This window comes from Etheostoma cragini, chromosome 21, assembly GCF_013103735.1.
Source record: "Etheostoma cragini isolate CJK2018 chromosome 21, CSU_Ecrag_1.0, whole genome shotgun sequence".
Taxonomy (NCBI): Eukaryota; Metazoa; Chordata; class Actinopteri; order Perciformes; family Percidae; genus Etheostoma; species Etheostoma cragini.
The window spans coordinates 430,779-447,494 of NC_048427.1; the positions used below are offsets into that span (position 1 = coordinate 430,779).

General features: G+C 42.2%; 3 protein-coding genes across 7 annotated transcripts in view; 2 read left to right on the plus strand and 1 right to left on the minus strand.

Moving 5' to 3' along the window:
- Positions 1-3,401, minus strand: part of c21h10orf88 (chromosome 21 C10orf88 homolog) — a 7,844-nt gene extending 4,443 nt beyond the window's left edge. The window contains exons 1-5 of one of the 3 annotated variants that reach the window (XM_034860004.1): positions 3,173-3,401; positions 2,128-2,320; positions 1,204-1,401; positions 720-789; positions 404-595 (exon numbers count right to left, since the gene is read on the minus strand). In XM_034860004.1, coding sequence (XP_034715895.1) covers positions 404-595; positions 720-789; positions 1,204-1,401; positions 2,128-2,276 — 609 coding nt within the window. In that variant the 5' untranslated portion in view covers positions 2,277-2,320; positions 3,173-3,401. The remainder of the gene's footprint in view (positions 1-403; positions 596-719; positions 790-1,203; positions 1,402-2,127; positions 2,321-3,172) is intronic. The other 2 variants (XM_034860006.1, XM_034860005.1) reach the window with 2 other exon arrangements.
- Positions 3,223-11,045, plus strand: asb3 (ankyrin repeat and SOCS box containing 3). 3 transcript variants are annotated; one of them, XM_034859996.1, is made up of 10 exons: positions 3,223-3,456; positions 5,390-5,597; positions 6,572-6,745; positions 7,204-7,316; positions 7,780-7,912; positions 8,148-8,325; positions 9,044-9,262; positions 9,356-9,658; positions 9,755-9,888; positions 10,369-11,045. In XM_034859996.1, exons 2-10 carry the CDS (start codon positions 5,396-5,398, stop codon positions 10,599-10,601), a joined length of 1,689 nt encoding a protein of 562 aa, XP_034715887.1. In that variant the 5' UTR covers positions 3,223-3,456; positions 5,390-5,395; the 3' UTR covers positions 10,602-11,045. The 3 variants fall into 3 exon arrangements, with proteins under 3 accessions (XP_034715887.1, XP_034715888.1, XP_034715890.1); XM_034859997.1 differs by having other exon boundaries at positions 6,575-6,745; XM_034859999.1 differs by having other exon boundaries at positions 6,578-6,745.
- A 52-nt stretch (positions 11,046-11,097) lies between these two features.
- The window catches only part of abca5 (ATP-binding cassette, sub-family A (ABC1), member 5), a 32,665-nt gene continuing 27,046 nt past the window's right edge, over positions 11,098-16,716 (plus strand). The window contains exons 1-3 of the mRNA XM_034860753.1: positions 11,098-11,244; positions 12,288-12,457; positions 15,422-15,608. Coding sequence (XP_034716644.1) covers positions 11,232-11,244; positions 12,288-12,457; positions 15,422-15,608 — 370 coding nt within the window. The 5' untranslated portion in view covers positions 11,098-11,231. The remainder of the gene's footprint in view (positions 11,245-12,287; positions 12,458-15,421; positions 15,609-16,716) is intronic.

The window sequence follows — 16,716 nt, forward strand, 5'->3', positions numbered from 1 at the left end:
TACACCTGACCCTAAGGCCAGACCCTACACCTGACCCTACACCAGACCCTACACCTGACCCTACACCAGACCCTACACATGACTCTACAATCATTTATTTAACTTGCGAAGAGCGTTGTGTGGAACAATCGGCATTATTTTTCAAAAAATTTGGTTGAAAGACCAAGACTTTTTTGATAAAGATTTATTTTTCCAAAATGGGTCAAATTTGACTTGAGGACAACACAAGGGTTAAAGAGATCGACACACACACCAACGCACAAACTAGAAGAATAAACTTCAGCCCACTACTGTAGGCTACGGAGAAAGATCTGCATGGAGCCTGTGCTGGACCATAAATCACGCTTTATTGCCTAAAGACGTTGTTTAAGGCTAAAGCAATCCACCGCCCCTTTTCTCCCACCTTCTGCTGAAAGTGCACCATGTCCATGAGGTTCTGGGCTCCAGGAGAAAGGCTCGTTCCCATCTCCTCGACCAGACACTGCACCTGCTGCATGTCGATGCCGGGGCCGCGGGCGGCGCAGGGCTGGAGCTGCTGAAGGCCCACGATGATCCGACACACCAGAACGCTGCTTCTACCACCCAGGGACAGCAGCTAGAGACAGAACCACAGGCTTAAACTCATCACCGCCTTGTGCAAACATAAAACTGTAACTGTCCAAGGTCAGACACAACGTCTATAGATGTAAAGACTAAAGTTAAGAAGAAGCGAGGGTCACCTTGACGTCACACGCTGAGGATGGATGTTCGAGGATCAGCTGTTTCTTGTAAAAAGGGCCTCTGTCTGAACTGGGGGCAAAACAGAGGATACCCTGCTTCAACATCCCACCGTTACATTAAATTACGTTACATTACATGTCATTTAGCTGACGCTTTTATCCATAGCCACTTCCAATTAAGTACTTTTAACCCTGTCTGTGCAAACTCCATGTTCAGAGAGACACTATGGGTCCAAAGTTGTGTGTGTGTGTGTGTGTGTGTGTGTGTGTACCCATGGTTATCTTCCTTGCTCAATAAATGAAAGAAGATGCATTTAATCTAAATTTATTGGACTTGTCGTGTGTGTAGTCTCCTCCATCTCCATCATTTCTGGTCAAGATTCCCAGATATCACCCAGATATCTCTGTGTGTGTTTATTTGTGTGAGTGTATGTGTGTGTGCGTGCGTGCGTGCGTGCGAGCGTGCGTGCGTGCGTGTGTGTACCTGTCTGGCTGGACGCTGTTGCCCCTCTCCCCTCGTACTGTCCCGCAGTATTCTCCGGTCTGGCTGTACACCTCCATGGTCCGAGCCTCGCTGATGACCAGCAGGCGGCTGATGGCGGTAGAGGAGCGGGGGCTGCAGTGGAGCGTCAGGACACACGGAGACCCCTCCTCCGTCTGCTCCAGCAGCACCGGGCCGCCCCTGTGAGGGGAAGATAAGGGTTAAAGGAGCTGCTCACTCATCTAAGCCGCTACTGTGGAAAATAAAATGGGGGTGAGGTTTGTTTGGCCACAATACACACAGTTAAGTTGCACTTCTACATCAGCCTTTACTAAGATAGATAGATAGATGGATAGATTATTAGATGGATGGATGGATGGATGGATAGATGGATAGATGGATAGATAGATAGATAGATATATGGATAGATTATTAGATAGATGGATAGATAGATGGATAGATGGATAGATGGATAGATAGATGGATAGAGGGGAAGGTCAGTGGATGAGTGTGGTGAGGTGAATTATGTGCAATTCTTACTACAGTGCAATATTTATTATTTAATTTTATTATTACAGTGCACTATGTATTTATTATAAATATGTAATAACTTAATCTCAATACTGTGCAATATGTAATTCTCAGGACTTTTGATACATCCATAACTATATTTTTCCCAATGTGTATACAAACCCTTTTTCTTTATTACTATTTTATATACATGTATATTGTTGCTCTCAGGAACTGTGCACCACGTTCCTCCCTCTCTTTTTATTTCTGGTTATTCTGCACTACTTACATTTTATATTTTTATATTTAGTGTTGACACTGTAAAGGTTTTGCTTCAATCTCGCTACACAGGTACTGCACTTAAATAAAATAAAGGCTTTCTATTCTATATGGATGTGCAAGCTAAGAGCTTCCTACCCATTTGTCTTGTCTCCTTCTGGCTGACCGAGCTCCTCTTCGTGATCCTCTCTGTTCCAGGTGTGAACAGGAAGCAGCACATCAGCTAACTGATGTCCCTGAACGCAGCAGACCCAAGCAGCTCCGCTCTTCACAGCGACGTCCACCATGATGCTGCTCTGACCACCGGGGCGGGAGCCTACTGGGAGACAGGCTGGGACACAGCGTGGAAAACAACTTAGGAGACACACAATGAATAAGGACAAGTTGGGAGACACGCTAGGACAGAGGTAGACTATCTGAAACTAACCAGGACAGTCAGTCCCGCTCGGCGGTCCCTGAACGCCACAAGGTCAGCTTCTTCCTGACTGCAGCTGGCTCATAACATAAGACAAAATAAAACTTGATTGTGTCAACGCAGAAAATATGTGTACACACACACACACACACACACACACACACACAGACACACACACAGACAGACAGAGCTCCCGCCACATGTTTTTGATACTTCTTATTGTTAACATTTGCATATTTCCTGGTCAATATTCTACACAAAACTGAACAGCTCTTTCCTTTCCAAACATACTGTATTATATATTATACATATATACACTTATTTTAAATATATGTATTGTTATGTTTTATATCCTTTATTTATGTTTCTTGACTTGTGTAGTGCATGGTTTTATTTTGATGTCATCTTATTGTGTTTGTTGTTATTCTCCAGAACATGTGAGGCACATTGTGAGAACCTAGTCGGCAACAAACCTGATTGTGATTGAGAAGATAAGTTAGGAGACTAATCAGGGCTGTCTGCAGGCAAACTACATTTCTATTCTCTTACAAATGAGCCAGAAACGCGACCATTTTAACTGTGTCTGACATCAGGAAGGTAAAAGTGAAATCTGTGTTTCCGTCTAGCTCTTCCCGTTTTATGTGCTGTATGTGCAGGTGGATCATCTCGGCATGCATCATATGTAAATGTAAATGCTCCAGCAGCAGTAACTGTAAATGAACAACATAGCATGCTAATATATTTATTATAGGCTACTTCTTCCTTTACCTTAGAATTGCTCCAATAGAAACCGTTGACTAGCTTGTTTTCTTCCGGTTTCTGAATCGTCGTCTTCGCATTTCATTGGACGTTTTTATAAAACATAACTACGGATGAATGTGATTCTGATGTTTACTTGATGCTAAAACGATGCATGTCTGACTTCTGCTATCGCCAACTACAGCTGTCGTGTGCCGCACGCGACGGGGGGATGTTGTGGTCTGACGTCACTAAACAGCGACTCGCGATACGGTTACCAACCGTCACCAACCCCGCAGCCAGGCGTTGATTTGGTAAATAAGACCTCTTCCTTTTCTGAGTACAACGCATTTACGTGCTTTACGTGATTCATAGAACTGGAACGTAGTGTTGTGTTAAAGCTTATGACATTTATAGGTGCAGCGAACAGTGACTAAGCTTTTATCGTGATTTGTGAACGTAGCAACGTGTCTATTTCCAACGGTTGCTATGGATTTCTCTGTGGTCAACAGCGTTAGCATGGAGGCTAAAGCTGTGTTTGGATGTTAGCAGTTCAATTAGGATTTAGAATATATTTAAAATACCAAAGGTTAATGGGATTACTGGTATAGCTATCTTATTTAATGGTGTCTGCCTTGTGTAGCTGTATCTTTTTTTGTTTGTTGTTGTTTTTATGGACCTTGAGTCTAATAAAAAAGGCTATCTATTAATCTATCTATCTATCTATCTATCTATCTATCTATCTATCTATCTATTAATCTATCTATCTATCAATTAATCTATCTATCTATCTATTAATCTATCTATCTATCTATCTATCTATCTATCTATCTATCTATCTATCTATCTATTAATCTGTTTATCTATCTATCTATCTATCTATCTATCAATCTATCTATCTATCTATCTATCTATCTATCTGTCTATTAATCTATCTGTTTATCTATCTATCTATCTATCTATCTATCTATCTATCTATCTATCTATCTATCTATCTGTCTATTAATCTATCTATCTATCTATTAATCTATCATCTATCTATTAATCTGTTTATCTATCTATCTATCTATTAATCTATTAATCTATCTATCTATCTATCTATCTATCTATCTATCTATCTATCTATTAATCTATCATCTATCTATTAATCTGTTTATCTATCTATCTATCTATCTATCTATCTATCTATCTATCTATCTATCTATCTATCTATCTATCTATCTATCTATCTATCTATATATATATATATATCTATCTATCTATTAATCTATCATCTATCTATCTATCTATCTATCTATCTATCTATCTTAAACTACTAATTATGCATAATGTCCCATTTCAGAACAATGCTTATATTATTGGATTATAATCTTTGTGTATTAATGTGTATTAATGTGTATTAATGTGTATTAATGTGTATTAATGTGTTTATTGCTGTAATATTGGAGCTGGTAAAGGTGGAGCAGACGGAGCTCATTTTCATTATCCTGCTGTAATATTAATATTCATATTATTATTATTATTATGGGTCAGTTAAGAAGCATATTTTGCATCTGGGCAAACTGCAGATACCCTCAGAGAGATTAAATATGAGCTATGGGCCCTTTTAGACCCTTTTTAGGGGGCTCAAGGTTCCCCTAATATTCATCTCAGCCCCCCCAAATACTTTTTTTAATGTATTTTTATTTTTATTTTTTTAAATAATTCCGTCAATTTTGGTGCTTTAAGTCAGTTTGCGAACTCGTCTGTTATCTTTAAACTTTAGACCCAGGGGGGGTCCATGTCACAATAAATAAAAACACACACAAACACAAGAACACACACACACAAAAATAATAAATAAAAATACTTCCATTGTTAGTGCAGTGCCTTCCCTCAGTTTGTGGACTGTAAGACTTAGACGTACGTAGTTGACGCGGGTTTAGCTGTCCTCCCGCAAGAAAGGGACAATATTCAATTAAAAACATGCAATTTCTCATCATTTTGGAGCATTATTTATTACCATATCTGTGTCTAAAATGTTGGAAACGCTAGGGAAGATCATAAATAAATAACTCTCAAAAGGGTTGAAGACAACTTGCTAAAGAAGCAAACTGGGGACCAACTCCAACCATTAAATCTGAGAGAAATAACCTATTTTAGTTACTTCTGATGCTCACATTGATTAAAGTGCTGCCCAAAATGGCGTCATAAGCTTTCTACTGGTATGGGAAACCCTGATTAATGGCTCTAACTCTCTATTTAAAGCAGGGCATGGACTTCACAGAGTGCTACGGACACAGTGTGTCCAGTGTCGCTGCCGCGGCTCGCTCCGGCTGTAGGAAGCGTGTGAGGAGGCTGATAAAGAGAGGCTTCAGCGTGGACTGTCCAGACAACCGCGGCTGGAATGCCCTGCACGAGGCGGCGGCCGCCGGCAGTACGCCGTGTGTGCAGGACATCTTGGCTGCTGCGGGCGGTAAGAAAGGTCATTGTGCAACTTATGGTTGTTCTCACATTTTAGGAGCTGAAAGCAGACACAAATTAACCTAAATAATTCATTTTCAGCCAACTAACTAATCGATGAATAAACTAATCGTTTTTTTGCTCTAAATCGGACCTATCATTCAAAATCAAAGATACTAATTTACATCTATAGCTATAGACAGAACAGAAGCAACACATCCTCACATTAGAGAAGATGGAGCCGGAGTATGGTTTGCTGGTCTGCATGCTGAATTACTGAAAGCAGTTATCAAAATTGTTGTTAATTAATGATAACGCCTCGCTGTTTCCTGTTGCTCTGTCCTCAAAACATCTGACCAAAAGGACTACAATTAACAAGTAAACCACAAGTAAATTAGCTGGCTGGCTAACACTCGCACATTTACAGAAATGTTGATTAGTGGACGTTGTCTGTTATAAATATGTATCTGCCTAGGGACAATGGATGAAAATTAGCTATGATGCTAACTATAGCATATTTATATTGTGAACCTGTACTGATATCCATTAATATGCACTGTCCCTATCTAAATAAACTATTAAAATAAACAGAAAGAAATTAAATTAAAATTATTTCCTCAGTATTTGCTAATTAATGTATTAATCAATCAGGTAAAGGTACTTTATTGTCACATACACATACTACATCTAGCAAAATTCATTCTCTGCATTTAACCCATCCCTCAAGTGAGCAGTGGGCAGCCAATCACAGCGCCCAGGGACCACCTCCAAATCTGAGGGCACTGACTGGAGAACCTAGTACATGTGTTTTGATGGTGGGGGGGAAACGGGAGAAAGGAAAGAAAAGGCCCGGAACAACCTGGATTCAAACCCAGAACCTTGATCAATCAATCCTTTTAGCGCAAGTTCATCTATGTTTCTTTAAAGTGAAATATTCCTTTTCTGGTAGACAGAACTTTTCAGTTTTTTTTGTTCTGTGTGTGTAAGCAGCAGGTTCCTCCCATGGATGCAGTGCCTATGTCAACTCTTTGACCCATGAGGGGGAATCGGCATGCTACCTGGCAGCGCAGCGGGGCCACCTGGCAGTGGTCCAACTCCTCCTGGAAGCACATTCCAACATCAACCAGCTAACAAATGACTTGTCCTGTCCTTTGTATGCAGGTATAACACTCACACATTACCACTGTGGTGGACTTCTTTGAAGAGGTTGGACTTTTTCCCTTTTTGAAGTTTTTTGTTCCCTTTCCAAAGAGCACCTTCATGATGTCTGAACACTCTAGATGTTTCTTCTTAAAGGTCCCATGACATGCTGCTCTTTGGATGCTTTTATATAGACCTTAGTGGTCCCTAATACTGTATCTGAAGTCTCTTTATATAGACCTTAGTGGTCCCTAATACTGTATCTGAAGCCCTTTTTATATAGACCTTAGTGGAGCAGGATTCCCAGGGCTCGGTTTACATCTATCACCATTTCTCGCCACTGGGGGGCCATAGGCAGGCTGGGGGAACTCATATTAATGTTGAAAACCTCATAAAGTTTCATGCCATGGGACCATTTAAATGAGATCTGATTGGATTCATTCTGCAGTATTTTTCAGCTGCTATGTGTTTTCCAACAGCTGTAGACGGAGGACAAAAGGAGGTTGTAGAACTGCTCGTCAGTAAAGGTGCAGATGTCAACAGAACACACACTGCATCCTGCTGGACCTGCCTTCATCAGGCTGTTTATAAGGTAACAATGGAACCCACATCATTCCGTGAGGTGTACCCCCCTATAACTTGTAGGGCCCTATTAAGGGGACAGTGTAAAACGCATGGGGCAGGTGCATTTAGGGGCGTGTCCAAATCCACTTTTGACAGTTGGACGGCAGAAAAAAAGGTCTGTAGGTCGGGCTCGTGGTTCAAAAGAGTTGTACTTAGTGTCTTCAGTCATTCATAGGTGTGTTCTGGGTGTAACATGCAATCAACCAATCAGAATGTCGTCTCCCATTGACTTTTAAAGCCAGGTGCGTTTGTACCTTGGCACATTGCTATTATGATGAACGATTTGCACCGTCACATTTTTTTTTATCTTCTGCATGTTTGTGTGCTTTAGACCAGATTTTTTGGCGGTCTTAAACTAGAAAAAACACTTGCGTCAGACTTTGGGTGCAGGATAGGACCCTTAATGTACATAATCTTTGTTATTTCCCAAGGGTCACAGTGAAATTGTGCGCATTCTGGCCAATGTGTGCAACCTGGAGGCAGTAGATGACCACAAGATCTCCTCTCTCTTTGTGGCGGCACAGTACGGACAACAGGAATGCCTGGAAATCCTTGTTAATGCTGGTAAACGGCTGTTTTTCCCTCATGCTTTCATGCATGTGTGCCTGTGCATTTGTTCATAGCTTTAAGTATAATTTTGTTTGTTACACATTAACGTTGGTCAGCGACTTAATCAATATCTATCAGAGTTCTCTTCTTGTGTCCCAGTTACTGTCTCTTCTTTACACTCCTCTCGTATATAAAATAAACTCAAAGTACAAGACATAATGAATTGTGTTTCATTTGGTTGTCCCCCTAGGTGCCGACGTGAGCACCCAGGCAGCTGATCTGGCCACACCGCTGCTGATTGCCTCTCAGGAGGGCCACCAGGTGTGTGTGGATTTCCTGCTGGACCACGGAGCAGATCCTAACATAGCGTGCAGTCCCGAGTGGCCCCAGCTTCCCATTCACGCTGCGGCTGAGTTCGGCCACATCAGGTACTGACTCATAACTTGTGTTGTTTGGCAGTGATTCCTAACGTTGTCTAGTCGTGATCCCTCATCCATCACACGTTAAGTTTGTCAGTGAGTTGTAAACTTATAGAGAAAGAGGGATTTTTTCTATCAGATTGTTTGATTTGAATACATCTTGAGACTTAAAGAGTTTTTTTGTGATTGTTAGTTGATTGTGTTCAAGCCCAAGGTGACATCTTCAGGTTTGTCCAACCAAAAGTCCAGTCCCAAAGATATTCTATTTACGATGATATTAAAAAAAGGGATAATCAGCAAATCCTCTCTTTACAGGTCTCATGGCATGAAACTTTCACTTTATGAGTTTTCTTTAACATTGTTATGAGTTCCTCCAGCCGGCCCATGTTCCCCCACTGGCTAGAAATGGTGGTGGTGTAACCCGAGCCCTGAGTATCCTGCTCTGCCTTTGAGAAAATGAAAGCTCAGATGGGCCGATCTGGAATCTTGCTCCTTATGAGGTCTTAAGGGGAAAGGTTACCTCCCCTTTCTCTGGTTTGCCCGCCCAGAGAATTTGGCCCACCCATGAGAAAGAGAGAGAAATGGCTTTTACACAAGCAAGCACTTTGAATTGCCTTGTTGCTAAAATGTGCAATATAAATAAAGCTGCCTTGCCATGTCTTGTCTTATGAACTGCTGAATGCAAATGTACCCATTACCTTAACCCTCTGTAATTTTGATAATCCAGTGTCCTCAGGAGGCTGATAGCTGTTACGGATCGTGCGTGTGACCGCGGTGACGGCATGGTGAGTCCACTCTACGTGGCCATCCACAGCCATCAGAGCAAGAGTGTCGAGGTGCTCCTGAGGGAAGGTTTCAGCCCGGATGCCCAGGACTGCACACACATCCTGGGCATCCGTTCACCACTCTCCTTCGCCTTGTCTCGCACATCCAGCAAACCATACAGGTTAGTTAGAAAGCACATTTCCCCTCGTCACACACAAGAACAGACGCTAAATCAAACAGGTGGTGACTTGACTTCAATTGAAATCTCTTTCAGTGAATCAGTGGCGTTGCTGGTAGCTGCAGGAGCTGGTTTGAGTGAGGAGGACTGGATTTATGCCTTGGCCACTGACGAAACAGACCTGCTGCAACTGATACTTGAGCATAGATGGATCCCTCGACCAGAGACTTTGACCAGGGACTGTTCTGTACCACATCATCATGGGAAAACTGTGTTAAAGCTGCTAGAAGTAAGGGGGCTGCTCTGCGTGGCACTAAACCAAGTACACTTCGCCGCCTGCTGGCTACCTCTGCTTCTGAAGGCAGGACTGGAACCTACTTTGCTCCTTCAGCCCCCCATGTAAGACAAGTCAACTCACTTTTTCACTATTTGGTCAAGTATCAGATGGCAGTACTCGATCAACGTCTCTCTGTCCCCTTCTTCTATGATTTCTAGGTTGGAGCAGGCTGACAGCGACGCGATGAATTACCTGCTAGAGTTTGTAAACTGGTCGAGTCTGACTCCCCCTCTGAAACATATCCTGGATCGGAGACGAGCAGAGAAGACCTGGGAACCGTGTCCACATTTTGGTAAACTGACAAAAATATACACTGCAGAGCGCAGGGCTTAGTCGACTAATCGGTCATTTCGGTCTAAGTCATTTTTTGGGTTGATTAGTCATTTTATTTTTTATATTATTGTTGTATTTTCTTCTGAGCACATCTCTGACGAACACTAGATTTAAAGGATAAGATAAGATAAAACCTCATTGTCTGTTCACACAGCAAAAATCAACATATAACATTAAAAAACACAGACATTAACAACACATCTGTATGGTCACCCAAAAAACACACACACACACACACACATTCTAAGTGGTGCTTTTGCATGATTCTTTGTGGAAAAAAATGTTTACAGATCCTTGGAATAAATCAACTAGTTAGTTAGTTAGTTAGTTAGTTAGTTAGTTGACCTTTTTGAGCACAGCCCTACACATTTGCTTTTATTAAATTGTAGTGAACTGTGGGGGATGACATTTCCCTTTCCTTTTCCTCTCCTCTCTGCAGACTCCGTTCCCTGTCTGTCCCACATGTGTCGGTTGAGGGTACGGTTAGTGTTGGGACCAGATCTACTGATGAGGACCGATGTTGTGCAGCAGCTCCCTGTGCCCTCCCTACTTCACCACTTCCTCCAATTCGGAGACATCCCAGAAGCTTCCTACACACACTCCCCGCCGTCACCACTTTCAAATCGACTACAGAGATACCGCAGCACACACATACACAGACATGTTCTATAACCCCTTCTTCATGTTGCTTTAAGGTTGTGAAATCATCTTATTTCACACTGTTTTGTGTACTGTGTCAGCTGATTTCAGCTCCTAATGGAAGCTATATGTTTGAGCCATGTTTTCATGGCTGCACTATTCCATCAAATGGGTATATTTCAGATGTTTTGAGCATCATTTTACACACAGTTCAGCATATTTGTTATCTTTGGTGACTTTGGGATCACAATAAATAAAATGTTATGTGGGTTTTAACAATGTTTGACTACACAGATAATAATAAAAAAGCTGTTTGTATTAAGTTGTTTCTATCACATAGTTAATTTGTGCTTTAATTTAATTTTTAAAATTTTTTTTATCGTGCTGTATTTATTTTACCCTCCAAAACCAAACAAGTGGCGTTGGTTCAGTTTACATTTGTGATGTGACAATAAAAGACATTCGGTTAAATTGTGATTGGTGCAAACCGTTGTCATTAACACCAAGACCAGATCTGATTGGTTGACGTCACATCTGTATTTGACAGGCGGAAGTAGCGACGTAAAGAAACGAGAGAATTCGTTTTGGTGCAGTTAACGTGACACCAAACACCAACTGTAATGCAAGGCCGTTGAACCACGCGTTGAGGAAAGATATGACTTAATGTATACCATACGTGAGTATATGAAAGTTTGATTTTTAATCATTGCATGTGTGGTTTTTCCATCAGGTTGTGTTGCTGTAGCTTGCTAGCTTGACTCCTCCGTGCGTTAGCTCAAGAGAGCCACACACACGTCTAATACCGTGCTAGTCATGATAACTAGCTAAAGGCTGATCTGACAGGTAAGTTACGCCAGGTGACTGTGCGTGCAGTAATGTGGTGTCAGCACGGTTCCAGCCTTTAAGCCCAGCGTCGCCCCGGTGAGCAGCTCCCAGACGGTGGGGGGGGGGGGGAGCTATGGATCTGCCTATCTGAGAGAATATGAGGTAGATTAAAAGCGATGTTTCATCTAGTTCATACATGCAAATGGAAGACTTTGTTAGACATGCATGCAAATGAAGGAACTACCTTTTAGTGCATCCGTCTTTGCAAGCGGAAGGGCTTATACTCCACATCAGGGCTATAAATGAATTGGTGTTTATCTGGTATAAGGTGTTGGTGTATGGGCTACGTTACAAAGATCATTGACTAATGTACTCCTCCAATCCCTGATCCGTGACCACGTTACTGTCGACTGATCCATCAAAGCAATGGGGGAAGGTTGGGAATTAGAAGCTATCATGTACTCTCAACATCTATTATTCTACAGCAACACAACATCGATGTAGGCCTTCTTAAATGGTTTGCTAAATTTGAGTAATGTAGAAAATGAAACTTTTTCAAGCACTGAATACTGATGAAGCGACTGTGTTTGAAATGACTCAAAGATCACTGTAAAAAAGGGGGGGGGGGGGCAGTGTTATTGTTATTTCAGTTAGCCTAATATCTGGTCTGATTTGCATTGGAAGAGGATTTTATGGAAAGTTCTGCCTCTATGGGAATTTAACATATAGGGGTGTATACTTATGCCCTTATACTTTTTATTTTATTTTTTTATTTCTCTCTTAAGTCAACTTTAACATGGGGTCATAGACTTCTGAGCAGCACTGTAAAACCAGAAAGTTTTCTTTCATTTTTTCCCATTTCCTATAGCTGTTATAAAAACCTTTTACTTGCAGCTGAGGCCAGCATTAGGGAGACGACCTCTCGTCCACACGTCGTCCAGATGAGGCATGCTGGGGGTATGCAGCCCGTGTATGGACGAGATGCTGGAGTCTGGCACCAAACGAGAAGTCTCCTCTACAAGAACCTGCTCATCAAATGGAGGACCAAGCAGCAGAGTCTTCAGGTGCTTATAGTCCTGCAGCAGACCCGCATGAATCTGTTCAGTCTCATTGAGCTTACATGTCGTTCTGTTTCTGTGTTTTGACATCTCGTTGCCCGCAGATTGTCACGCCGCAAAGTCAATATTTAGTTTGTGCTATGGAGCAATAACAGTAGGTGTAGAAGGAACAAGGCTTGTAGTGTGTGTGTGTGTGTGTGTGTGTGGATAGATTTCAGCTTGTGTGGTTGTTAAAATGAGAACCTAATGCCGGTACTTTATGATCTAATGATAGATTAACTCGTTTTTACTGCTCTATGGTACTCACTTACATTTCTATACTGCACATATCTGCCAATTCATTTAAACAGCCCTTGGTCCCTGTTAATTCTTCAGCTCTGTTTTAGCCCTCACAGTTAAAGTAGGAAAGAAATCTGTGTGGAAAGGTTAGTTTATCCAGTGATGTGCCATTATCTTGCATTCCTCAGTCCTTTTCTCAAGGTTAGAATGCTGTCTTTATCTATATTATGTCTAGAGAGAGAGAGAGAGAGAGAGAGAGAGAGAGAGAGCTCTGTGGTTATTCCAGGAAAACCTCAGCCCGTGTTAATAAGTCTGATAATGTGGTCGTTGATTTTTACGCCTGTGGCTGCTCCAGTGCAACAAAAAACAACAGAACCCCAACCAACCATATTGTCCTTGGTAAAGGACTCATTAACTAGTACACAATATTTGGCCATTAAATAAAAGACTTGGCTTTTATTTAATTTAATCCTCTCCATTCCAGTCTCTTTTGTTTGTTGCACCATGCATTTTTCATTCGGCTTGACGTTGCACTGATGCATTTTTAATGCCTCTGTGTATCAACTTAACTTTGGAGAGGTAGCACCGAGGGACCTCGTGCAGCTTCCTCCACGGCCGTTAGGACAGTCCAGGTTTTCCCGAAGCGGCAGTGCGATTAATGAGGCTTGTTTACTTCATACCAGAGATGCCAACTGTCTCTGGCTGCTTGAGCTCAGGTGACCGTCCATCCTGGGTCACTCCAAATCAAATTATTACTCTTATGTACTGTTCTTTTGGAACTGGAAGAAGCCACAGATGGTGGCTTTGTCGTTTCTTATGGAGAACCTATGATATTTGAAGCATGAAGTGTTTGCTAATTGAGATTTTAATTATTTTGTGCAGTTAAGCCTCTTTCCGACTGAGTAGTTACAGGAACGTAGTTCTAGGAACAGTCCACTTCTAAACAGTTCTACTAAGTACTCTTCACCCAAAACCGTTAAATCCATTTGAACTCCGAGAGAGACAGTTAACCACAGGTTCTCTTATGACTCATGTGTTGTGATATTTAACCAAATGATCCGTCTATGGCTAAATATGAGCTTCTTATTTACAAGACCGGTCCGAGAGACCTCCAGCTTACAGTGGGATCTCTGAGCATGACTGGCCGAGTGATGAGCTAGCGGCCCCGGCAGGCGCTAGCTGGCTGTTGCATTGACACCCTCGTTAACCTAGGTTCCTATGTGGAAAAGGGGACAGTGAAAACCCCCTGCCCTGAAGTAAGAGCTGAAAGAGTAACTTACAGTTACTGACAGGAACTTAAAAAACCCCAAATTGGTCCAGTTGGAATACGAGAAAAAAAGGTTTCTGGGAATGTTATGTTATGTATGCTAGGAACTGCCAAAATCCCTCCGGTCGGAAAGCGGCTGTAATAGATAATCCCAGGTGAACCAAAATCTAATCAAGTTTCCCAGTGGAACCCTGTTGACCGCAGGCCTTAAAGCGCCCATATTCTGCTCATTCTCAGGTTCATAACTGTATTTTGATGTTGTACCAATAGGTTTCCATGCATGATTTCATTTTCCCAAAACACCATATTTCTGTTGCACTGCAAATTGCTGCAGATCCTGTTTTCACCCTGTGTGTTTAGGTCTCTGCTTTAACTACAGAGTGAGACATCTCACTAGTTTATCTCCAGAGTGACACCTCTCCCTTCTATCCTATCTTTGTTGGGAGCTGCACATGCTCAGTAGCTTGGTAACACATATAGCTTGATAACTCTTTCTCCAGCTTTGGTCAGTCCAAGGAAGGATTAGCTAGGAGACTTCTTCTAGACCAGGGACACTTGTGGAATGCCTGCACAACAGGGACAGGAAGTAGAACAGGGACAGGAAGTAGTTCTTTTGGAGATCATGGTCAACTAGTGTGTGTTGGAGCAGTGTTTTGCTAGCGCTAGCATTCTCTGCCATGATTTATTTTCTCACGAAGTGTAATGTTTATTGCACACATGAACCGTGACAACACAAAACAAACTGGCAGTCCCAGACATAGACCAACAGGCCCAGTTGCTGGTTGAATCCCCAGATAAAATCTGGGTTGGCAAGGTGAAAGAGCATCTCATTACCACTGCTCAGGAGCCCTTGAGCAAGGCCTTTAACCCCAACCGCTCCAGTGGAGCTGCTCAGTGGCAGCAGATCAGACTCTTTCAGGTGTGAATGTGGAACTGTGTGAATGTGATAGGTAATCGTTGCAAATGAGAATTTATTCTCAATCCACTTACCTGGGGAAATAATTTTTTTTAAATCTGGTAAGCCCTTTTATATGACATGTTTTCAACCGGCTCCACCCTAGCCATCTCACAAGCCCAATCCTGGATGGATGGCACCCTTTCAATCTTCCATCCCTTCTAAAATAATAGTCTGGTTATCATTAAACTAGTCTGGACCAGCTTCCTACTGTACGTGCTTATCCATCCCTTTTAGGGTTGACCCATCTCACAGAACACATAATCTCGGGCTGGGTGCAACCTGGGCTATTAAAGGTTTATTACCAAGAAATGAAAATAAGGCATTTTCATGTGGATCCATGTTCTAATAATCAGCTTTGGGTAGTGACCCAAACCAACTGGGAGGAGATGCCAGAAGACAGACACCGAATATGTTGCTCTCTCCTGGGATGTCAGTGTTTTCTCATCCGTTGATTCTGTCTTTGCAGGAGCTGATCCTACCTCTGCTGCTGTTGGGTCTCCTGGTGCTCATCAGCACCCTGAATCCTCACGTTTATTATGGAGGCATCAGCACTATGGAGCTGGAGCGTGACGACCACATCTTCAAGGGCCTGGGCTACACACCCATCACCAACATCACCAACCACATCATGGAGGAGGTGGCCCAGGAGATGCGTAAGTGTCTGAGAATCATCTCATCCTTTTATAGACGCACCTACAGTACAAGGCACCCTTGTGTTCTTCACAGCTGTTGATTTGTGTCAAATGGGAAAGTGGCTGAGAAGAGTTACGGGTCACCAAATGTAAGATGAGATAGATAAGAAGCTGTTACTGCCATCATATTATATTTAGGGCTGAACAATGTGGGGAAAAAATGGAAATGCAATGTTTCTGCCACATATTACAAATTGTTTTTTCTAGCTACATATTGCACCTTCTACCAGCTCAATAAATAAATAAATGAAAAATACACAAAAAAGAACATTTGTTCTTAACACAATCTGTGATATGTAACATCAATGCAGCTTTTATCCAATTAAAAAAACAGTAAATATAATATTGAAAAGATGTATACAAAATGTCAAACTTGACAGGTGTTATGGGCACAGGTAAGTGCAGTGCCCAGTTTGACGTTGATTTGAATGAGAAATGCAAAAGATATCATTAAATATATATCGGTAAAAGAAGCACCCCTTGGCTTTTTGCCACTCTAGCCGCTGGCCCCTCCCCCTCTCACCCCGAGGACCAGAGACAGAGAGCAGCGGAGCTTTGGCAGCTAAAATGGGACATATACCTCAGGTGAAAATTCCCAAATTTCATGACGTTACAGAATCCCACACAAAGCACAGCCAGGCAGAGCGCGATGCCACCACTGGGCAGGCTATTTATCTTATAAAGCGAGACGTTTCTGTATATATGTGTGTGTCCGAGTTTGGAGGGAACGTAACCTGCACATCAGCAGACGCCTCATGCAGAACGTTTTTAGGATAGCTTTTCCTGCTATTGTATTAAAATGCTGTGATCCGGCAGAACGTAACGCAGCCTAAACTCAGAGATCTTTTTTCAGAGCCTGCAATGCAAGAAAATCTCTGAGTTGAACCGGGCAGGTACATCGGTTTGCATCAGACTCGAATCAAATCCCCTACGTCACCGTTAACTGTCAAGCCAAAATGACCACATCTGCTGAAATGTTAAATTTGTTGACGATCCGACACAAGACCGTCTCTCTCTCTCTCTCTCTCTCTCGCTCTCTCTCTCTCTCTCTCTCTCTCTCTCTCTCTCT

Bases quoted from the DNA above. Each gene is read 5' to 3' on its own strand.
- asb3 (XM_034859996.1), top strand. From the start codon at position 5,396: ATGGACTTCACAGAGTGCTACGGACACAGTGTGTCCAGTGTCGCTGCC. The intron at 9,263-9,355 runs GTTAGTTAGAAA...AATCTCTTTCAG, and splicing joins ACATCCAGCAAACCATACAG to TGAATCAGTGGCGTTGCTGG. The intron at 9,889-10,368 runs GTAAACTGACAA...TCCTCTCTGCAG, and splicing joins GGAACCGTGTCCACATTTTG to ACTCCGTTCCCTGTCTGTCC.